The 17,680-nt window shown below is 43.2% G+C and overlaps 1 protein-coding gene across 2 annotated transcripts in view; it reads left to right on the top strand.

Moving 5' to 3' along the window:
* FGFRL1 (fibroblast growth factor receptor like 1) overlaps window positions 1-17,680 on the top strand; it is a 151,296-nt gene that overhangs the window by 70,225 nt on the left and 63,391 nt on the right. For both annotated transcript variants that reach the window (XM_054391657.1, XM_054391658.1), the window contains exon 3: window positions 7,930-8,202. In XM_054391657.1, coding sequence (XP_054247632.1) covers window positions 7,930-8,202 — 273 coding nt within the window. The remainder of the gene's footprint in view (window positions 1-7,929; window positions 8,203-17,680) is intronic.

Raw genomic sequence — 17,680 nt, 5'->3', positions numbered from 1 at the left:
GAAGTGTCTTTTTAATTTCAGAACCTTGAAAACATGATTTAATGCCATTTATTTTGAAAAAGCAAATTAGGAATGCAATTTCTCAGGTGGTCTTGCCTTCTTGAATGGGAATGAAGATGGTAAGAGCGTGTTGTGCTTATCTCTTCTCTAAGAAAAGCCTTCTGGTTATCCAGTGAGCTGCATACCTGAACTGCCCCATGAGTATAAATTTTGGGTTAGAGTAGAAATATTAGTCCTCTCTTTTGGCCCACACTAATCCCCCTGGCAGCACTTAAAAAACAATAAATAATAGCTTCTCTTCCACGCTAGGAAAGAAAGCTTCTAGCATACAGAGTCTGTTTCTTCAAAAGCAATTTGAAGTAATCCTAACTCTCCTCTGCATTTGCTACCTCAGAACCTAAAGGATATAAAGTTACTGTTCTTGCTGCTGAAAAAATATTCAGCAACACTTGAAATTAAATGTGAATGGGTGACATTCAATTTCATGGGTAATGGGTAATTTCATGTTAAATTAATACCAACTGATTATTGAAAACATATGTTCAAAGGATTTAAAAACCATGTCAAAGATACATATCTCATCTATTTATGTCGAGCTGCAATAAGTCTATACAAAATCAAGTGCCAATTGTTTAACAGACAGTAACTATTTTATTAAATCTCAGTGAAGTATGTATGCAGGGCACTTAATAAATGCAACATATTCCCAAATATTCGCATTTTCTTATTTTTGGAACATTTGGAGTAGAAAAATTATTGGCAGCCTTCAGCCAATATAACCAACTAATCCTTCAGGGTTAGTTATTACTCGTGTAAGAATATGACAAGCACTTCCTGTGCTATCAGTAGATACTCATGTCATAAGGAAAGCAGCTCCTACCACTGAGGTAGGGGAGAAAGGAAGGATGTCACTTCCTTTGCTGCAAAATGCATCCACAAAGAGGTTTTCTCCATCAGGTTGTTTGGTTCAGCTGTGCAACCCAAGCCTAGAGCTTGCTCCTGCTGTTCCCAAAACCAAGCCTGACCATTCATCAGGGCTGGTCATCAAACACCAGTGGTGTTTTCCTGTGCCTCTCTGAGAGGCTTTGTTCTACAGAGATATTGTTGTTTTTTTCTTTAATCTTTTGATTGGTTTTGATAAGCATTGTTTTTGTCTGTGGATGCCTATGTTTTCAAGCCAGGAAGGACCCATTAGCTCATCTAATCTGATCTCCTTGTGTCACCTAGCGAGCATTCAGCCCAGTTTACCCCTCTGCTGACCCCTACTTTGCTTGACTAATGCACACCTTTTGGGTATGCAAACTGTTTTGGTTTGAACAGACTAAAAGATGGTGGTTTCACCACTCTTTTGAACTGCTTATTCCAATAGTTAATAGTACATGTGGGCAAAATATTCATCCTTTAATCTCTGTCAAAAAGCATTTTTATCAGTCCTGCTCACAGTGTAATGGCTTCCCACTGTGCAGAAAGCCAACAGTTCCTCTCTTGCAAGAACACCTACTCATGGTAATGGAAACCCTTGTTACTTTTTAAGACCTATCCTGTGGGGTTTGCTCCTCTGTAGGTGTTTGCCCAGCTCACAGCACAGCAAAGTCTCTGTCCACAGATCCACCATTGCATCTCCAGTGTCAATGCAAATAATGGTCATAATGATGTGTGGCGAGTGAGTGTAATCCTCAAGTCAGTCTTGCAGAGAAGGTTGAACTATCATGGAAGGGGTTAAACTCCTGCTGTAGCATGACTTGGCCAGCCCAACTTTCTAGCAATGGATATCCCAACCTAGCCAGCTCTAGATGCAAGTCAAAACCATGGCTTTTAGATGGTCCTCTCTGGCCATCCATGCTCATTCTGGAGTATGGGAGAGGTGAAAGAAATCAACTTGGATGAAAACCACGCTTGCAATAAGGACTTTGGAAAATCAGGTTTTACAGTGATGAGTGTGGTGAAGGCCAAACGTTGCCTCAAGTGTTGGTGTTGGAAATTGTTCTTCACACCAAATGAGTGGTTTGGTTAGCAGCTGTTGTCCAGATCCTTCATCTCACTGTCACCATGTAAGATTTCTCTGCTTGGCTGTATTCTTCTCGTAGGACACACATCATCTGTGGTACCCCAGTCCCTGATGGTGCATGCATTGATGCTTTTTTTGTGTACTTCATGGTAAATGACCTTCTTAATTTACTAACACAGCACTTCAAAAGAAATCTTATCTCCATGGAAAGTGAGTGTGTTTGGTATTAAAGAATAAAATATACATAACCCATGGGGCTCTTAAAACTTATTTAACTTCTGTATTAACTTTACAATACAGTATGTGGATATCGTAAATTACTTTCCATTCCAAGAAACTGTCCAGGTTGGTTGACCTTCCTTGGAATTTCCTCTTTGTAATTATGTCTAATGTGTTAATAAAGTTCACTTTGAACTGTAGCATGGCAAATGGTCTCATAGGATGCGGGTCAGTGCTGGTGTGTTCACCATATGTGAAGTTTGACATTAGTTTGCAGCTTAGTTGAAGGAGTAACAAGGCTAAGCCCAAACAATTGTGGAAGCAGTATCTCCTCCCCAGGTTAGCAGTAAAAGGGGTTCATGGAAAGTTAGGAATGCGGAGTGGGAAATGATTTAACTTTCACTGCTAGGTGTTACTAAATTATAGTGCTAGGTTCGAGTCACTATCAAAACACCATATATCTAGAGGGCTTTCTCACAGAGCTGTAAATCATGTTTACTACATGCATGAGTTGAATGAGTGCATGAACTTTGCAGTGCAGTCCAGGAAAATATAATTACATGTGTGTGTTTTTTGACTGTGAGAAATATGGACAGGAAGCTCCAGGCTATTCAGTGTTGTGTCTTAAAGTCACTTCTAGAAGTTGTTTTTGCTGCTTCCCGGAAATAGCTAAAGCAGGGAGGTGTTTGTGGGCTTTACACAACTCCCTTTGCCAAGAAATGCCAACCACCAGCCTTCCCAAGGCACTGTAGGGCAGAGCAGGAATGCTGGTAAAGCAGTGTCAGCAGCAGAGAAGCAAGTGGGGCTTTTCTGTGGCATAGGATGGTGGATGAAAATTGCCCAGCTGTTCAGTGAGACAGGTGTGGGGTTTGTCTTCTGTCTAATGGAACAGAATGGAAATTCCAGTTGCTTGTATTCGTAAATGAGGCAAATGAATCGGCACACTTGTCTGCATGTATATGAGCAGACATATTTAAAACAAATGAGGTGATCGTGGCATTTCCTTCTTAATGTTTGACTGGGTTTACATGATCTTGAACAGAAAACTTGGCATCTGTCTGGGATTGTTGGTTTCTTTCTGGGTGTACTTACATGTATTTGCAGATGGGGAAACTACAGGCGAGAAAACAGCTTGGTGGAAAGTATAGGGTCTGGATTGTTTGAACTGTATTTTAAGCCTGCTTGCACGCTGACCCTTGGAACTTCAGGCATGATCCCTTCTAGTAACTAAAATGATCTGAATGTTATGGGGCAAAGTTATATTTAGGTTGTATTTGGAGAAAGAATAACAGCCAGACACGAGGGGAGGCAGCTGCATTCTTGTCACTTCTTCCCAAGTCACATCCATGGATGTCAAACCCCACCCTTCCCCCCCAGCCCAAATACTGTGAAATGATTCTCTCAGACTATTGGATTGACAAGAGGAACTGAAGAAAACGTGCCTCTTCTCTGAGGTTTGGGTCTAGGCAGGGCTTATTGTAATAGCTCCTTCTGTTTGCACAGGCTGTGAAGTGAGCTACACCATTTCCAGCCTGGAGTAGCTTAAGAGCATGTTCCTCAGTGGTGCCCTGTGGGCATAGAGAGCTGCTTTTGCCTAATGGTAAATTGCAAGAGAGGAGGCAAGAAATCCCCCCTCCCTTCCTGACTATAAAAATGTGTAAAAAATCTGTCAGCAATTTTGATTGAATATCTTACCTTGCTTTTGGCCCCTTCTCACATCTTATAGTGAAATGTTGCAGGAAGTCATCTCTGTCTTCCAGGAGCATCACAGGTTGCATATTCTCAGCACTTTCAAAGGCTGATCTTTTTCAAGAATTACTGCCTAATGATCAGTCTGGAGCACTGGCCCTTGGCTGCAGGCACGTGGCGATTCACAGGATACCCCTCCTAGCCAGAAAGGGAGTGTATATTGACATTAAAGAATTGGTGTTGCTAGATCTAGGAATTAGCAGTTGTAACAATCTGATGTAACAAACTGATTTCAGGTTTTGGAACAATCCTTTATGGTGTGGTTATTGAGTTCTTGTGGTGTTGCCCTACAAACCAGGCAAGAGCAAGCAACCATAGGCTATTAGTCTCAAAATACTTCAGGTGATTTCCGCTCACATACAACACAAAGCCAGAGTCTGGGGCAGGGGGCGAAATTCTGGTGCTGGCTGCTGAAGGAGTAACTTCCAACTGCTTTGTAATGCTGCGTTAAAGCACAGGGCAGCAGCCCACAGGGAATGGGGAGTCAGCAGCAGCCAGACTTCAGTCTGTTGGTACCTTGCTGGAAGCAGCAGGTGCTTTCCTGGGATTTTGCCTCTGGAAGCAGCTGCTGGGCTGCGGGGCGTGCCCTGGGCTCTTCTGCACCACCACACTCAGAGGGAGCAGCCTCTGAGGGACACCCCCAAATCAATGCCTGGGGGGCACTGGCAGCTGTCGGGCACTCTGCTCTCATGGCCAACCCTCTGGCACAGTATGGGCCAGGTCTGCAAGGTCAGGAACTCCCTCCAGTACCAGTGGTGCACATGAGAGATTTGAATGCCCAGCGTCTTTTTACTACATCTTCTTGCTCTGTTCATAAATTGGGGGTGCCACAAGGAAGCCTTGTAAATTGAACTCCAGAGGAACCTGCATGGTTCTGGGCAGCTCAATGTATGGATTCAGTGAAGGACTAAGTTTTTATCTGGATAGTGTGGGATTTCCACAGTACATTGTGCAAGGTAGCTCTGTGTCAGCACCCAGGGGAGGCTGGAGAAAAGCCTTTCAGCAAAACATTCTTCCCCTTCTGCACTGCCTCCCCTCCAAATACTGGCAGCACAGAGTGCTGAGGTGCGCCAGAGTGGATCTTGACTTGAAAAGCATTCATCTGTCAGTGTTGCAGTCCCAAGGCAGGGCTGTACAGATATGCAGTGAACTAGAGCCCAGAGCATGTACATTAGAAAGAGAGGAAGGGAACCCTGATGATCCCAACATTTTATTCTTGCTGTAGCCATCTTAGAGGAGGTCCAGCTGTCGTTGGCTTGCCAGGCCCTCTGAAGCCTCCAGTATATGCAGAAGCACTGATTGCCGATAGAAAGTACTGCTGGAAAGTCATTAATTTAAAGATGATAAGTAATAAAATGGGAGTATTTACAGGACCAAATGAAGAGGAGCAAGGTTTTAGCATCTCTGTCTTGGAGCTGTTCCTTATTGAGAAGCTCATGCAGCTGTATCTGACAAAATTCACAGCAAGAAAAAGAGTGGTGGTAGTGGGAAATTCATATTCCTCATCCTGAGAAAGTCTCTGGAGGGGCTAACAAGGAGCTGTGGAGTGTTTTTCTTTTCAGGCAGAAAGGCTCTAAATGTCACAAAGGTCTGCAAATAGATCTTGTGACAGTGATCCAGCAGTTCCTCAGAACGAAAGGTCAATCAAAGGAAAAATAGCATTTAGGAGGACCAAGCTTACTGCTGACCCACACATGTGACAGATCCAGAGGCAACTCTGGTGCCATCAGGAGAGAGGCTTGTGCAGCCTGCCCCAACGAGGCACATGACATGATTGGGAAACTATCTGATTCCTCTAGGTCTCCAAATTCATCAGGAGTCAACCTGAATGTCGGAAGGAAAGGGATTTTGAAGGAGCTACAGCAGGTTTACAAGCCCTGTCCCTGCTTGCCCTGCGCCAAGCACTTTCCCTAGTGCTAATTTTAGATCTGGTTTTGCTATTTGAATATGCATGGGGTAGTACCCTGGCTCACAAATAGATTGCAATGAAGCTACTTTAAAGTTTGACCTGGTTTCGTAGAGCTCTAGGTCAAGGAGCACCTATCCAAGAGCCAGCCCAGAATTTCAGCAAGGCTGTGGGCTCATGTAGAAATTTCTGCTCCTTTGTACTGAGTGAGATGCTGCACCACGTAGGGGAATGTAGCAGAATTTGAGGCCGAATCATCATTTGGTATTGGGGAATTCTACTTTACTAAAGCCAACACACACAACCCCTTCTTTTATACAAGATTCAGCAACATGACTTGTGTCAGGTCAGCATCTTTGGATCATCTCTCTATCCACAAAGCTGGTTGGAGATCTCCCAAGATGAAGAACATTAACAATGTGGTTTGCAGTGCTGAGAAAGACCTGGATAGGAAGGATTTCTAACAGTGTTTTGCCAGATCACTTGGACTATGGGAGGGCTCCAGCATCTCTGGCATGCTGTCCCACAGGAGCCTGCAGAAGGTGTGCAGCAATGGGTGTTTGCCAGGCACTGACTTCATCAGAACGAGTGCTCTCAAGATTCCCACTTTGGGTCTTCAGTAGTTCATCAGAAGCTGTGTCTAAGACCTATTGATTTAGCCAGGCTCTTAGTTAAACTAATGAATGAGTTTCAAGTTAGTTGATGGCTCTTTTCTCAGCAGGTTGGCCCACCAGCAAAGCTGCAGAATTCATGGGTGCGATTCAGCAGGAGTAACTGCTACAGCAGCTCTGTGGTCATTCCTGAGCTGGGCTGGATGTGCTGCCTTAGTCATGCTGGGGAAATTTCAGGCAGACATTGGAATAATAGGAATTAGTCATGAGGAAGTGCAAATATGAGCTCTGTAGCTTATCCCAAGTGGGTCCAATCCTGCAAAACACTAGCAACAGGAATAAAGTATGAGGGAACAGTTCCAAATCCCACAAACATCTTGTGGGTTTTGGGTGCAACTCAACATTAGCAATCCTTAGCAAAACATTTTGTCCTTATGCAAGAGCAGGGCACTTATTATCACACCCATTAATAGACTGTTCTGGGAAAAGTATTGCTGTTGCAGTTTGTATGTGGAACTTGTGCAAGGCAGAAAAAGCAGATGCAGGAAAAAGACTCTGCTTCAACTTCGCAGAGCCTTGAGGAGAAATTCCAGTTTGGATTCATCTCTTGGACCATTCCCACTATAGGAGTCTTAATGAAGTCTTTTTTTTTTTTTTTTTTTTTTTTTTTTTTTTTTTTTTTGTGTTGGCCTGTCCAAGTGCATCCTGTTGCCATGAGGCATACAGGGAAACTCTGTTTTCCCTGAAATTATCACTGTTTACAAAGAACAAATATTTGTCAGTCAGGGTAAACTGACAGGGCTGCTGAGGCAATTTATAAAAATACCCTCTTGTACTATAATCAAAGTTAACATGTCATGCTGTGCAGCATCTTTTAGTGAAGCACTACCCAATGAATGCTTTATATCCAAAAACTGCAGGCTTTTGCATCTCAGATAAAGCCCATCTGGTGGCTATTAAAGAGAATTACTGTACATACAGCATGAAAGGATTCTAACATTTAGGGGGTGGGCAGTGGTTTTTTTAAGTAGCAGTGCTGTTACTAATTTTGTCTTCAGGATAAGTGTTAAGTTTAAAACAACTCCAGTTGCTTCACTAAATACAGCTGGACAGTTTGTACATTGGAATCCTTCTTGCTATAAGAAAATGGAGGTGCTTTGGAAAAGAGAATGACACTTAGAACCAGGCCTCCTTGGTGGGTTAGGATGAGCTGCTGCTGCTGACAAGGTTACAGCTTCCAGCGTTGCAGAAAGCCAGTATCTCTGTTGTTGTATCTGTCTGTAACTGCCTGCGTTTTTAGCCTTGGCTGTACAGGATTTTTGGGAAGCTGTATCTTCAGTCACTCGCTGGTCCATGGCCTGTTTCATGACTGATCTGTAGATCCATGCTGTCTCACCAGCAGAAGTAATCACAGCTCCTCCTTTCTCCTTTACTAGGCCCCCCCCGGATTGCTGATAAAGTGATTCACCGTCAGTCAGTGAGGCTAGGGAGGACCATCAAGCTCCTGTGCCCAGTTGAGGGTGACCCCCCACCTCTCACCATGTGGATGAAGGATGGACGCACCATCCACAGTGGCTGGACCAGGTTCCGAATTCTTCAGCAAGGGCTCAAAATCAAGGAGGTGGAAAGTGAAGATGCAGGAACCTACATTTGCAAAGCCACCAATGGCTTTGGCAGCACCAACGTGAACTACACCCTCATCGTGATTGGTGAGTAGAGCTGGAGAAAAGCCAGGCCTCACCTGCCTGAGGGAGGGGAGAGAGAGCTGATTGCTGTGTGGCTGTCAAGCGATTGCAGGTTTGCTTTGCTAATCATTTACTGACCTCCACTCTGAACTGGCCCTTTCCAGTGTTTGAGGATTGCCAGAGCTGGCTGGGTTGCTGCACATCTTCTGCTGCAGCCGGCTGCAGGCAGATAAGATTACACAGTGCCAAAGGTTACAAATAAACAGAAATGATGCAATAGTTACTAGGGTCCAGATCACAATGAATTCCACACAGGAAGGGCTGTGTGATAAGGAGAGGTCACACTGATCTTTGTTTGTTGTTGGATCAGGGCAGTTCTGAAAACAAATGTTAAGGCACCCATATGAAAACACAGAACTGCAGGATTCAGGTACTGAGCTTCTGCAAAGCATCGTGTCTTCAGGACTCATAATATTTAGAAGCTCAGAGCTAGCATATGACCCAGAGATGCTCAGTTCCTGAGAAATCCCCTTGGTGGAGACAGGATTAAAAAAAGCTTCAGATGCTGTCTTGGTGACCATGAGTTTGCTGGCAGTGCTTTGGACCAGCTTCAAGGGCTTTCTTGGCTTGGCAGTGGGATTTTGGGGTCAGTTCCTGGACTGAGCATTCCTGAAGGTCCCCAAAGACACTTCTCTAGATAATCAGAGATTCCTCTGCTATGCCTGCCACAGATGTATGCTCATTGGTCCTTGTCTGTGAGAAAGGAAAGAGCTGGCTGAAATTAAACATGCTGGAGGATGCTGAGGGAGCAGAGGGGAGGGTTACAAAGCAGGAGGTGAGATCAGATACCTTGCTCACTCTATTGCCTGATCAGCACCCCAGATATCTTGTCTGCAAAGTTCTATTTCTCTCAGTCAGTAGAAGTGAGTACAGAGTTGAGGGCAGTTTCCAGCTGCTGCTGGTTGGCACTTGGCCTGTTTTTGTTCTGTTTCCTCTTCTTCCTCTTTACAGCAGGAAGGCTGCTGCAAACTCAGAGCACGTAGCAAACACTTGGTGCTGCTTGGTGGAGGATTATCACCCGATAACAGGGTGACTCTTGGAGAATGCTCTTTGCTGCAGAACCAGTATGGGAGAGAGGCCAGAATGCAGATGTCTTATCAGGAAAGAGATGCTTAGGTGAGGGAAACACTCTTGCAATATGACTCCTGCAGCATCAGTGGGATGGGGCCACCACAGCCGTCTTAGTGTTTCCACAGTTTGTGAATTTGATTTTCCTTCTTCACCTCTTTCCTATCCGCATTCATCTATCTTGGCTACACTGAGCAAATAGGGCTGAAGTGAAAATAAAGAGTCATGTCTATACAGACTTCTTTTGGATATGCTTTCCAGACTGGTGTGGAGAAAGGAATGCTGGTAGGAACCTGCTTCAGACCTGCTTGCTCTTTTGATGTGTATGGAGGTTGCTGAGATCTTTTATCTTCTGCGACATCCAGTATCTTCTACAAAGCTCAGGGCCCAAGACACCTCCCACTATTCCAAGACAAAGAGACATTGAGGCATCTCTGAGTCAAGGAAGGCTCTGACTATTCCTGGTAGCACAACATAAATGAATGAAAGGGAAAACCAGAAGACACAGGGCAAAAGTTGAACTAGAATTCAGGAAAGACTGAAGCAAAAAATCCATTTGAGTTGCTCAGGGAAATTGGATTATCAAGTTTAACTGTGTTAAGAAGAACAGTGTTCATTATATTTGGTGGTGAAAAGCCATGGCCACAAACACTACTTGTTTAGAGCCTTGTCAGGCTGCTATATAAGGAAATGGCAAGCTCCCACTGGCCTCTGTGGGTGTGAGACTGAGCCCTATGCAAACAAATATTGATCACCAAGTGCCAAGAAAAGAGTAACTAAATGCGTGGCAGATGTATGGCCTGAGTTACTGTTCATCTCCACGTACCCTTGTTGTAATGCTGGCTAAAACCAGTGCTTGTTGCACTCTTTGTGCCTTCCTTCCTTTTCTCATAGTGTGGCCTTGTGCATTGTTGTTGTTCAGACCTTTTTGATGGTCACTGTCTCCAGTAATACAGATGTGTTCATTTCAAAGCAATTGTTTATCACTATGACAATTTTCCCCTGAAAATGAATGTTCCCCCAGTGTCTTATTTGCCAAGGTCTGCAAATAAACGCAAGATGTCACTGACTTCCTCTTTTCAAAGGACCCAGACATTTAATGTGTTGGCCAGGTGCTTCTGTTCATCTTGGTGAAAATGCTTTTGGTTGAGAGCAAATCAATCCTTTGCTGATTTTTCAGTAGGAGGCAGTGGTTTAAAACCAACTGCACGTCAGTTTTGAGGATGAAGATCAAACTGTTGGAGCTGTTTTGTTTGTGCTTGGGAAATCATAAAATGCATAAGAGAGAGTAGCTTTTTGAACCATATGGCCTTTATTTCTCCACTCCTTCAAAAGAGAAAAAGCCCTCTTATTCCAGCTTTGCTGCTGATGCCAAAAAACATGCAGGTATCAGACCTGGGCAAGGTGGTTAAGATGTTAAATCTAGAGCAGCATTTAAATGATTCATTAAATGTTGTGACTTGAAAGAAAAATTCATTTTGACATGAATACATTCTGGGAATTGAAGCAGGAATATCTGGAATTGATACAGTAGCTTATTGAAAGGTTTTGGAGTAATGCTATATATATATCCTTTAAGTGAGACCTCCCATACCTCTGGCAAGTGAGGACCTGTCACCCTTGTGCTGTACTGTGTACACTGTGTACACTGCAGCAGGATATGGTGATTGTTTATCCAAGACCCTACAGAGAACTGAAACTAACATTTAGCAGCCTTGAATCTCTCTCCCTGCATTCAGTGCTCTCTAACTCTTACTAATCTGAATTCTGCTGAGTCTCTGCATTCCAGTACAGTATAGAGGACCAACAAAAATCTGTGACGTTGTATAAAGGACTAAAAAGGGCAGTGAATTCTTCAGCACCAGTGGGTTCCAGCAGACATGGCAGAGGTGAGCTTCCTTGTGTCTGTGAGTTGTAATAATTTTGGTATGAACCTCTCTGAATGTCACTTAGTGGCTTTCATGATGGATCTTGCTTGCGCCAGCCACCCTGGTGCATGAGCAGAGCAAGCACAGATCTGCCCCTACACGTCTGCAGACAAACGGAGCTCAGCCTGCAAGTGTGGATTAATGGGATTTTACAGATGGCAACAAAGGCGAAGAGAGACCAGGTGGTTAGTCCAAGACCACATAAAATATGAGCTGTGGCTCGGAGTTGAGTCTAAACCTCTTAAATCTCACCCTAAAAGACCATTCCTGCTTCATAACACTTGCTACAGTCTGTTCTTCCTAATTTAGCATCTTCCTGCCGCTGTGTTGGAAAGGGAGTCTTCTCATATTCTAGGTTTTTGATCTTCCTTCTCAGACAAAGGTTTTGCCAACCCAGATGGTAGCAATTGGTTTCTGCCCTGCTTACTTCCCCATCTTTTCAGACTGGAGGGCCTGGATCCCAAAGATCCCAAAGAATCCTGCTCTAATACACCCCTGAGTGAAACGTAAGCCAGTAAAAGCAGATAACCAATATAAGTCAAAATTACAATTTCCTCTCCTAGCCAGCCTTAATAGTTTTTGTGGCTTACCACAAGATTTGGGATGCCAATTACACTGCAGACAGATTTATAAATGCTGGAAGAGGAACTTCTCTTTAATCAGTATTAAATCAACATTGCAGTTATTAAATGGAATGGTTCCTTATTGTGGAGAATTAGCTGTAGCTCATCAAAACAATTGTGCTGTACCTTCCCAAAAAGTTATTTGTACAATGATGCCCAGGAAAATATTATCTTTAAGGTTTTATTCCCAGCTGAATCAATTCTGAAGAGCTGATGTATAATCTACAGGTGTGAAAAGTAATTTTTTCTTTTGGTTTTAGATGCTAGGTTGAAACGTGCTATTTTACTGCAGAGTAAAACTTCCTTGCCCATGTGCTCTAAAAGGAAGACAGAGAGTGAGAAACAAAATGTTGAATAGCTGTCCACCTTGTGTGCATATGATGGTGTAACTGAAATCTTCATCAAGCTGGGGCCAGCTTGAAGAAACTGTGAGGTTGCACATAGGGAGCTATTGCATGCTCCAGCCATTAGGCCTTCCCTGGGAAATCTTCACCCAAATAGGTGAGATTTGCCTGATTTGCAAGCAACCAACCCCAAAGTCTTCTAACAAGGAAGTGCTGGACAGCCTCCATTTCCATCTCTCTCTGCAATAACAAACAGTATAAACTTGTTCCAGAAGCCTGGACCTTCTGTGTTTGGAAACAGCTGTAGAGGGAGTGTTAGGAAATATTGATGCTGTAGCACAATGACCTCTTTCATTGATACACAACACAGAGGGCTTTTGACTTGCAGAACTGTTCTGGGCTAACTTCTGCAAGGTGTGCCAGCATTGCAAAATGCAGGGCTGTTGCTACAGGTGCTGCCAGTAAATACTTCATCTTGCATCAGTTGCTCAACCAAGTGATGAAACACCAAACTGCCTCTGTTTTTGCATCTGCATGCATGTTTCTTGTTACCTTCTGTAGCAAAGGAAAAGGAAACAGCAACAGCAGCAGTGCTGGGGATTGTCTCTGCACTGCTTCCCTTGGAGTTTGTAAACTGCTAGAGACACATCTTGTTTGGGTGCACTCAGCACGTAAAAGACCAACATTTAGTCCAAGGAACAGCTGTTCCAGTGTTTCTCTTTCTTGCTGGAAGAGGCTCTGCCTGCTTGCAACTGGTTTTTTACCCTTCTTTGGGTTTATTTAGAGGAAGGTTTTGTTGAAGAATTCATCATCTGCGCAGTTCATACGCCTCTTTGGTGCCCGGCCCTTGGAGTGACCAAATCGCTTGACCCTATTTGGATTGTGGAGTATTAAGATCTTGATGTAGAGAGCAGGAGGAAGAGTACAGCTTGTCCTAAACCTCTGATGAGCTGTTCAGGAGTTGAGCTATGTTTCATTTTCAAACAAATCAAATTTCCTATTAAATGTCTGCTGTCTGACTGCTGCAATTGATTGCGTTGAGAATCTTCCCTGACATCTGATGATTTATCTTCAAAGTAGCTTTTTCCTGCTGAGCCAGCTGCTGTTTTATGTTTTGAGTTTTTTTCACAGCTTGTCCAAAGACAGGTCTCTTTGATAACAGGCATCTGTGAAAAAAATCATGGCAATATCTGAATGGATATTTATTCTAATGTGGTTGGTTTTTTTTTCCTTTTGTTGTTGTTTTTTTTTCTGCTCATAGTAATAAAAAATACTGTGTGAAAAGAAAAATCAAGTGCAGTAAAATATGGTTTGCATTACAGTTCTCCAATGAAGTCATCAATCCATGTCTCAGAACTCATTTGTAGTGCAAAAGCTGAGAAAGCATTTGTAGCCCAGAGTCAGGTGCCACTGGCCATCTCGGAAAAGCATGACAAATTAATTAATGTTTGGGGTTTGGCCTCTTAATAAACCCTGGGGACCAGAGAGAGATGTGCTCAGCAAGAGGTGAATCTGTTGAGTCAGCAATGTGTGCACTAAGGGACTGCTAATGCTGAGCAAAAGCTGAAATGAGTCAGCACTTAAAAAAAAAAAAAAAAGAAAAAAATCACCCAAAAACAAAGGGAAAAAGGTGCAGTATTTGCATTTGAGAACAAGGTGGTGGAGCCTGTGCTGTGGTCATGGCATGGAGTTAGCAATCCGTCTTCAGCCCAACGTGTGAAAGGCTGTCCATCCAACGTGAGACCATTAACACAATCACAGGGCGTATAATCGTGACTAATGATGATTAGTCAGTTGTTACATGGAAATGAAGAATTTCTTGTGACAATAAACAGTAACAAAGTTCTTATGCTTTATTTGTGGAGGCCCCAGTCCAGCAGCTGGGTCTGCGTTGGTGGCCTACTGCACGTACTCAGCGTGATTAACACCAGATGAGGGTCTGGCCATAGTCACTGATGCTTAGTAATGGTTATGTTGCTAATTAAAGCTCAGATTGTTTTGAGCAGAAAAGGGGAGCCTTAGTTTACTACTCAAGGCCCAGCAATTGCACTCATTGCACAAGGACTTTTTGTCAGCGTGTGGTATTGTGTCACTGGGTCACAGTAACCCTTCTGGAGATTCAGGTGGGGCTTCAGTTTGTAGTGAGGTCTGTCTTACTGGTGTTGCCCAGTGAGGGGGTCCTGTGTGCCAGCCTGTGGGAAGAAACTGTCAATCTGCATGAGCTGATCTCACTGATTAGAGCAGTCAATGAAATGCTCAATGTGTAACATGAGTATTTTTGTGTTTTGGTGCAAAGTCCTAGCTAAAAAAAAGGTCACTTGTAAATGAAACTCCTTTTCCACTGGAAGTGACTCATAATTGACTAATGATGCTCTCACCCAAACCAGGGTTCTTCCTTCTGAGTGTTTATTAGCATAGGCATAAAGACACACACCCTGACCAAACTTAGTACTGCTCAGGGGCAGCACAGGCATGTGAAAAGAAATCTAAAAGCAATCAGGTAATCTTATGCCCTGAATTTCAGTGGTGCTTTCATTTCTTCTTCGTTTGGAGAATTCTGCTCAGAGTCCAAGAAACTCCCTGTCCTGAGGTGTAGCATGTTGACTTCTGGAAAATGCCCACTGTCCTGGCAGAGGAAAAGAGAAGAGAGAAATACCCCAAAATGAAAAGGTGACTATTTCTGGGTTGCTATAGAAAACCAAATTTCACTAGTTTTAGCCATTTTGATGAGTGTTACACTAGATTGATGTCACAACAGCCCATAATAATTTGCTCTTGAAAAGCTCTTTCACCATAAAGAGGTGATGATGTAAGGGCCAGTATTAGCTGTAACCATCCTAAAAATGACTGATCAAAAATGTAGCACCAAGTGGTCCTCATGAATGGGTGGAAAAGGCTGGAAAATATCACAACTAGCTCTAGAGTGTAACCCAGTGCTAATGCTGTATAATGTCCACAGTTTTTACAAGACCTTTGTTAAGTTTCATTAGTTTCATTTGATTTTTATAACAAACTTTACAGCATGCTTATCAATACATCACGTTCTGGCTAACAAAAGCCTCACTGTTTTGGGTACATTTTTTTTTCTTTCCCCTTCGTGAAGCTGTAGCATAGAAGCCAAGTTAAGAAGGTGACAACACCTGTTCACAATTTAAAGGAAATGAAAAGATTTTTTTCCATGGATGTAAGCATGAAATTCATACATGTATGTATGGATATATAATTTCCCCTCATACTCCATCCTGTGGTAGACTGTGGCAGCCCAGAACTGCAGCCAGCATCAATGGGAAGCGTGCAGGCCATGTGGATGCATTTAGGCCACAATCCTCTGCAGATGCTGCTGGGTGGTAGCTGCTGCTGCTGCACCCATGCAGACAGCAAGCTGCAGCTCTGTTTGCTGCACGATGATTGTTTGGGAATGAAGGCAATACACAATGGCAGGCAGGCTGACGTTACAGCGTGTTTGATCTGAGCAATTTATGGCTTCCTTCTGTTAAATGATATTAATAGAATTAGCCTCTGAGCCCAAGGAGTTTGCGGCATACACGTCGGGTTTCTTCCCGTCACTATGTCTGAGGCTAAAAACATCTTTGGCCTCAGACTCTATTAATCACAGTTGGTTTTGTTGCAGTTCTCCATACAGAATCTCAGCCTGTGTTGACAGTATAGTGCTGGTGTGCTGATTTGTCCACATCTATGGATCTATAATGCTTAGAAATAGCTGCACTTGTGAGTAAAGCCAAGGCAGTCCCTGGTCCAAGCAGATGGTGTGTGGAAAGCAGAAGGTGGTCTAGATTATCAGCAAAGGTATGCTGTGTCTGCAGAATAGCAGTGAAGAGTCTTTTAAATACAGTGTCCCAATGAGAAGCCATCATGCTAATTGCAGACCTGGTCATTGGCACTTCTGATACCATCTTGCCAGCCATCCAAGATGACCATCTTCCCCAAGTGTAAGGATCTTTCTCTTAACTTTCCTTTGAGTACTACTGTCCTCTCCTTTCCCTGATAATTTCCTTGACATCTCTGTTCCATCCCTCTTCTTCCCAAACACTGGGAGTGAAGGACTTAGCATGGCCTCACTGGACTCAGTGGACTGCTGAATCTGGGTTGAGTTTCATAGACAGAGTGTGTCCACAAGAACTTTGCCAGAGAGCACTGTGCTTCATTCTCTAGGGCCATCATACACCTTTGCTGTCCTCAGTTTGCCCAATAAATACCACTGCTAGTGTTTTCTAGCCAAATTTTAGTCCCTTTGATATCAGTTAACTCAGAAATGCACAAGAGACACACTTGTAAATTAAGGCACAGTGTATAGTATTTCTTACAGAAAGAACAAGCACCAGGCTGGGCTAGTTTATAAGGTGTAGCTTGAATGTTGATTTTGGAGACTCCCTATTCATGTGTAAATGTGCATATACAGCACTGATGGCTCACGTGCAGCTTCTTGATGTGTACGTGTAGGTATGCTGCCTAGTAAGGTGTGTGGTTGTTGAGGAGGTGGATTTAACGTTCCTGTAGGGTCTAGTTCTCTACCTTCCCTCTGCTGTCTTTGGCATCCATGTTAAGAAAAAGATGAAGAAAAGGAAAGTTTAAACCAAACAAAACCCACTCAACAGAATTTCTGGCAATCGGTGTAGAAGCCTGTTTTAAAATCCAATTTATTTTTGTTTGATGAGAGAAGGAACATATTGTGTTGTGCTTGTTGAGTAATAACATTGTGCTAGAACCCTTTCTTTCTTCTTACTTTATCATAACGTGGGTTTCATAGTCAGAACTGAATATTTACATTATGCACTATTGGCAATAAATTTGGAAAGGAAGAGGGAAAAAAAAAAAAGCACTAATCCCAGGAGTTCTGAAGCCTATGCTCCCTCTTGAACGTACCCTGTTAAAGACATTAAGTCCCTTGCAAACATCCATCTATCAGCAGCTGAGAGTTTGTAAAAGGCCTACTTTGTTCTGAACTCCCTGCCCTACTGATTATGCACAGTTCTTTTATTTTGTGACTAGGATGACGACCCCTTAGCCTGGTAATGATGACAGATTTATGTATTTTAACACCCAGACACTGCTGTATTTGTTAAGGGCTGCCAGACTCCAACAGTGCTGCAACTGTAGTTTATTTTCATTGTCAGTTTGTGCTGCTTTTTAAGGTGTTCTGCAGCCACTGGAAGCAATGCCACTGCTGCTCTCAGAGGTTGAGATGTCAGGGTGTTAAGAGCATGAGCCACCATCCTTGGACTGTTTCCACTCATAAAACATCAGTTTGACTCTGGTCGCCTCACGAGGTGGAACCTGCTCCTTGCACTGAAGCCAAGGAAAAGAGGGGAAAAATAAAACCCCTCTGAGCAGTAAAAGGAATCAGATAACACAGAATTTATCCCTTCACTTGCTACTCCCGTGATGTATTTTGCAGCTCTCAAGTTAATGTTTTAAAGAAAGCCTTCTTTTAACGTGCAGTAAAAGTGAAGAACATAAA

This window comes from Indicator indicator, chromosome 23 (assembly GCF_027791375.1).
Source record: "Indicator indicator isolate 239-I01 chromosome 23, UM_Iind_1.1, whole genome shotgun sequence".
NCBI lineage: Eukaryota > Metazoa > Chordata > Aves > Piciformes > Indicatoridae > Indicator > Indicator indicator.
This window is presented reverse-complemented; position numbering and strand designations above follow the sequence as displayed.